Source organism: Grus americana, chromosome 17 (genome assembly GCF_028858705.1).
Source record: "Grus americana isolate bGruAme1 chromosome 17, bGruAme1.mat, whole genome shotgun sequence".
NCBI classification, from domain to species: domain Eukaryota; kingdom Metazoa; phylum Chordata; class Aves; order Gruiformes; family Gruidae; genus Grus; species Grus americana.
The window spans coordinates 4824777-4830776 of record NC_072868.1 but is presented as its reverse complement, the minus strand read 5'-3'; the positions used below and the strand labels follow the sequence as shown (position 1 = coordinate 4830776).

At 45.3% G+C, this 6000-nt stretch overlaps 1 protein-coding gene across 2 annotated transcripts in view; it reads left to right on the top strand.

Annotated features, from left to right (window-relative positions):
- The first annotated feature begins 293 nt into the window (after positions 1–293).
- The window catches only part of ARHGAP40 (Rho GTPase activating protein 40), a 46547-nt gene continuing 40840 nt past the window's right edge, over positions 294–6000 (top strand). The window contains exon 1 of one of the 2 annotated variants that reach the window (XM_054845361.1): positions 294–569. Coding sequence is in view for 1 of the 2 variants with exons in the window: in XM_054845360.1 (XP_054701335.1) it covers positions 3501–3580 (80 nt within the window). In the remaining variant the exon portion in view is untranslated. Of the gene's footprint in view, positions 570–3299; positions 3581–6000 lie in introns of those variants that run through there. The other variant, XM_054845360.1, reaches the window with a different exon arrangement.

Genomic DNA, 6000 nt, shown 5'->3' with positions numbered 1-6000 from the left:
GGCTATTTTATAGCAGGTACAAGTAAAAAGCACTGTATCTTTCAGTTCCTCCTTTAATATAGTTGCTGATTAAGAGCTAATTGGATAAAATCAAACACTTGTATAGGCCTCTTACTGCCTTTACAATAAATTGGGCTTGGGAAGCCTTTGTTTCAGCTGAAAAAGATTCAGAAGAGCCTTGCCTAGCTTGAGCATGTAAGGCTTATAGCTAGGGAGAAAAAGCCATGTTATAGATAATTTACACATTCTTTTAAAACTTATTTCTAGTACAGGTACCCGGTGCAGGAGAAATAAAGAAACAATTTTCTGATGAGCCTGATTCTGACTCTAAATTTGAGGATGAGTCAACAGAGGAAGAAAATCAGAATGACATATCCAGTACAGAATTGCAAGAGGAGACCCAATCCAGTGGATCTCTAGGAAAGCTGAGGCCCAAACCTGTTTATTTGAGTTCAAAACCAAAAAGCCAAACCCAAAGTCTTCTTCCTGCAATCTCAGACAGCTGGTCTCAGAGCCAGAAGATAAGACCTTCCCATGCTGAGAGGAGTGATCTCTGTAACATCATGATGGTGAGTAACTCTCTGCGTATCTATTGTTTTTGTGCCTCAGCTCTGATTTTTTTTTTTTTTTTTTTACCTCTGCCTGGCTCCCCAGCCTCTTGGGTAAGAGAAAGCTGCAACATTGGTTTCTGCTTGGTTAATGACTAACAAGGCTTTTTTTCCTGTCTTCCCTGTTTGGAATAACTCTTGCTGTAGACAAAGTCAAGGTAACATAAATAGTACAGAACTGTCATATTTGTGTATTGTATAAGTATGTGTGTATATATATATTTAAAGAGATGTACGCATATTTAAAAAGTCCTTGAGAATTGAATTTGGAACAGTGAAAACTAGTACCTATCCCTCTAAGATAAGAGGCTTAGCTCAATGTTCTATAGAAACTCTCCTGGTATGTATGGCTGATACTATGTATTTTTAAAAGCTGCTTCAGATTTCTTGCAGTGGAGTATGTGTCTAAAAATTAGATGTATTTCACTTACTTAATAAGAGCTGAAGCCAGAAGTCTCTTTGCAAACATGGCAGTCCCAATCTTCTTAAGCTTTATACAAATCCCAAAAGATGTATTTGAAGCCGTGGAAGAGCTTAGTGCCTGTGTATATTCTCTTTCCCTGTGCCTTGACTGCACGTTCCTTTGCAGAAGGGGCTCAGCAGGGAAAGCTGGTCTGTGTCTCCACTGTCACTATTCAGTTCTGTCTATTCATTTACATTGCTGGGATTTTTGAATTGCAGCAACTGAGGTACTCACCCACACTTAATTCCACCAGCTTTGCTGGAGCAGTGACCTTTATTAGCTTAGAATAACTAAGGACTGGTATCATCTTAAATTGCTGTAGCTGTTTGACTAGCACACCTTGAAGCCCAGTTTTAGCATGGAATCACTAATATCTCAAGTCAAAATGTTTTTGACCCTGTTAACATCACTAAAGCAGTACCAAGTCAGTGTCATAAGTTTTTTTCCATTGTTGCTCAAAGACCAGAGAAACGATGCTAAGAATAAGCTTAGACTTGTTTAGGGTAACCGTTGATTCTCCTAGAGCTCTTCACATATATAAATATTGATGTGAACAGAGCAGTTTGAAGAACTGGGGTTGGCTTGTTAGTTGGGTGGGTGAGGGAAGGGAACAGCACTCCTGGTCTCACATCACTTGTATCCTTCTGAAAACAGAACCTTTTCTGAAAACATCATTGCAGTGACAATTCTTTTCCTCCTTTTCTTCACCAGCTGTTGTGTACCATGCTTTCTTCTCTCACCTGGAACTTTATCTGCCAGTTACTCCAGATCTCTAATGTCCTGAGGATTCAACTGCTGCCATCCTCTTTGATGATCTACATGGCTCAGCTGTCTGTTTTGCTGAATGAAAAAGTTGTGAAAATCCTGGGCTCCCTGAGGCTGGAAAGCAGAGGGCTATTGGCTTCACTCTTGGGGAGGAGATATAAGCAAACTGGAACAGAGTGATGAAGCTCAGAACTTCCTCAAGAGGAAGTAAAGCAGGTAGTCCCATGACCATTAGCAGCCTGGTAGAGGGAGGTTAAGTTTCTGAAAAGGAAACTTAGTGAAGACTAAGTTGACATGCACTTGGTCATAACAGCTACTTTCAAAGTGACAGTATTGCCTGGTTAGCTGTTAAATGAACAACAGTAGCCAGCCTCTTGTGCTTGCGTGTGCACTCTGCTCCCCTCCCACCTTAGAGGGATGAGTTCCTTTCTATGAGGACCAAATGCTACACCACACTAGTGATACTCTCTGTTTACCACTACTAATCTTTCATTTCAAACAAGTTAAGATCAAGGTAATGGCTCTCAGTAGTGGTTCTTACTGACTGCAGTACAGCCCAGTGATTATTTTATTCATATTGCAATTAGCACTTTTCTGATCTCCAGCTTGTGAGTTCTCAAAGTAGGAAACAGTCTTTCAATGCTCAGGTCTAACAAATGAAATGAGCCTACCTCCAATTAACAAGGAATAATTAAGCCCTTAGCAGATGCTGAGCATGTATTTCCTTCATAGCTGTTCAGGATATGCTTTTCAGCAGAGCTGACAGGCAATACGAGGTTAGAGCACAGCCCAAAGAGGCACTCACTAACAACCTGATTTAACCAGTTGGTGGGACTGTGTGGCCTAAGGGTTTAGCCAGGTGTCAGGCTAGGAACAGAACAGCTGGTTGCTCCTGGTGTTAATGCACACATTCAACAAACTGGTTTTAAAGAGGACCTAAATTAGGAAGTCACATCCCAAAGAGTACATTGCTACTTGTGGAAATGTTTGTCTTTGCTCCTTGTGTGGAGTAACTGTGTCTCTCCAGAGTCTTGCACGGGCAGACTATGTAACACTTACACTAACCTGCACTAATTATGAAGCATGCTGTGTTTATGTTTATTTGTCTTTCCCTCCCCATCCCCTGAAGTCCACATGTCCAAATATTTGTCCAGAGCAGTATGCTCTTAAATAAAACTTATTTGTCCACATCTTTATTTAGGGAAGAAAGAAAAAAAAATATTTGCCGTTCCTCAGCTGTTTGCCGAGGAAATCTCCGCCTCTGCCCGGAGCGGGACCGGGACACTTCTCCTCCGGGGACGCCCCGTGCCTTCCCGGTCTGCCAGCGGGGCCGGGGCGGGTGTTGAAGGCAGATGCTGAGGGATCGGTTGCAGCTGCTGTTGTTACTGGGGGCGAGCTCGGGCAGCGGTCCTGCGTGGGGTCCGCCCCGGCCCCGCCTACTCCCGGAGCCCGCGCAGGGGCCCCGCCGCGCCCGGGGCTACCCACGCAGGCGGCGGCCGTGCCCACCCGCCCTTCCCGCGGAGCTCCGCGCCTGCCCCGCGGTGAGTCCCGGCCAGCGAGCCCCAGTAAGGGTTTAGGCTCCGGGGCTGCTGCGGTGGAGCTCGGAGCGGCGGCGGGGGGCGGTGCCGCGGAGCGAGGCGCTTCGGCTGTTGTGCCGCGGTCGGATGTCGAGGGAGAGCTCCCATCTCTCGGCTTTTCCCCTTCTCCGGTGGGCAGCTCTTGTCTGCAGCGCTGACCCCAGCAGGTAGGCTGATGCTGGGGGGCGGGGGTAGGGGGACTGGCGCTGCCCCAGAGCTGCGGGGTTGCTGTTGCCGGAGATGCTATAACGTTCGGTGCTAAATTGCCGCTTTTCCTGCAGAAGGTGGCTTCCCCTGCCCCGCTGGGGAGTGGGGTTTTTGTTTCAGCTACAGCCCCCCTACTGACAGCTCAAAGCTGTCTTCCCTGAGCCAGCGAGAAGAACATTTTCTGGTAGTGTCATGGTTTTTCTTTCCACCTGGTCTACGTGCACTTAAAATTGTGTTGGCAAGAAGGACTTAATCTTGCGGCTGAGCCGCTGGGGATGGCCCCTGTCTCTATAGGATATCACTTGTTTAGGCTACTTCAATATATTGAACTCTGTTAATCTCAGTTCAGTAAGAAACCTTATTATCTTGAGGCAGTTGCCAAAACGCCACTATTCAAGTTAAAAACGTTTTACTGGGACAATTACTGCAAAGAAGTAGATGAACTGAGGTAGGTAAACTCTCTGAAGGTCTAGTAGAATATTGTTGTTTCTTGTATTGCATGGTGATGTTTTAGAGCCTGGTGATACCAAAGTATATGCTTTGGGTAGTTTTTAGTCTGTGTAAATACACTCAGAATAGCTTTAGCTTGGCTGGGCTGGCTGTCGCTTGTAGTGTCACTGTAATAGCAGGGAGGTTGGTGCCAACATCCAAACCTGCTTGAGAAACCTACTTTGAGGATTACCGGTTCCTGCGGAGTTCCCCAGTACCACAGCTATGCTGATGGCAGTAGTGGTTTATACCTGGTTTTCCTGTCTCTGAGCTAGGAGAAATACTGCGTGCCTAAATATTTGGCTGTTAAGAACAAAACTTTTGTGTGTGGATTTGCCTAAAAGTAGCATGGAAAGGCCCTGTTGGCTCTGCTGTGGGTCTGTGCTTCTTGCAAGTGGTTGATGATGTGTGAACCTGACTTGGAGAATGGGCCCAGACCTACAGACAGGGGGACTTGGTCTGAACCCTGTAGACTTTGTGTTGCGGTCGACCTTTGTTAAAATGTTTCTTACCTTAAACCTAGCTGTAACGCCTGCCCCCGGTGCCTACCTTTGCCAAGCAGTTGGAGTCCACGATGTGAATGTAGCATGACCTCTCAGCTGCCTTGTAGCCTGCAAGCGCCTGAATAGCATCAGAGAATTTGTGCTTTAATTTTCCCTTTGCTGTTGCGTGCACAAGCTGTTTTCTGGGCATCAGCAGGAGCGTTAGAGCTTATATACAGCTTATATACTGTAGCAGAGCAGACCTATATTTTGTAGTAGAGCTCCTTTCAATGTGATTGTTTGCAGTGATTTCAAATAGATGCTTTTTTAAAAATGAAGGCTTTTCTGTAGTTTGGGATTTAATTCACCTGTAAGGTCTCTTGTTCACCTGGGGCAAAGCATTATTTCTCATACACACCCAGCAGCCTCCATCCTAGGGCACTTCTATATTGTAACAAGTATGTGGTTTTCTTAGCTGCAAAAGTTTGATATCAAAACCTGGATTGAATGCTTTGGAGCACAGCATGAGTGGTAGTTTCTTCCGACTGAGGTTAAGCCTCCTGGGAGGCAGAAGCCTGCATTTCTATATACCAAACTGTACCATAGATGTTTTAAAACTTTTTGCACATCACTTAATCTCTCTTTGTTTTCCCTCTCTTCTTATTTACAAAGCATTTACTTTGCAGGCAGGGGTGAGGTTTGTTAAACATGAAGACCCCGTTGGGAAGCATCATATGTTGAAAAATGTAGGTATCAGTTTCTTTCTCCTCTGAGCTCAAAACTTTGGAAGAAGTTGATAAAAGACCCAAACTCTAATCTAGTGTAAACTCAAGTGATGTAATGTGTTTTGATGCATTTAAGTGGTAAACATGTCTGAAGGCAGTATGGATAAGGTCTTGCAGCACGTTGGGATCCCTAACTTGACAGCGGGGCCTCTCTTGGTAACAGCTGGGTGAGCTGTGGCTGTTTACATCCTTCTCCTGGAGGAGTCATGGGATGATTTAACTTGGCCGACATCTGGTTTTAGTAAAGAGGAATCGGGGTTCTTGGGTCCAGCTGCATGTAGAAAAATAATGTTCAAGATTTGGCTCATGGTCCCGGGTGCCCCAAGAGGGCGCAACGGCAGCACCATAGCTCTTGGTTTAATCAAGGCGTGTTTTTTGAGATGGTGTTTTTGATGCTGAAAGGAAAAACCCGTAAAGGTTGTTTTCCAGTTAGTAACATCCTTGATTAGTTGGATGGAGAATTGTGTCACTTGGCAAAGCTTTATAAATTGAAATGGGTGAGGGTCCAGCTTGCCTTAAGAAAAAATATCACTCCTTGTGAGTACAGGGGAGTGTTGAAACAGGGGCCCACACAGGTGGTGGCACCTCAGTCCTTTACAAGACCCAGCTGGCCAAAGCCCTCAG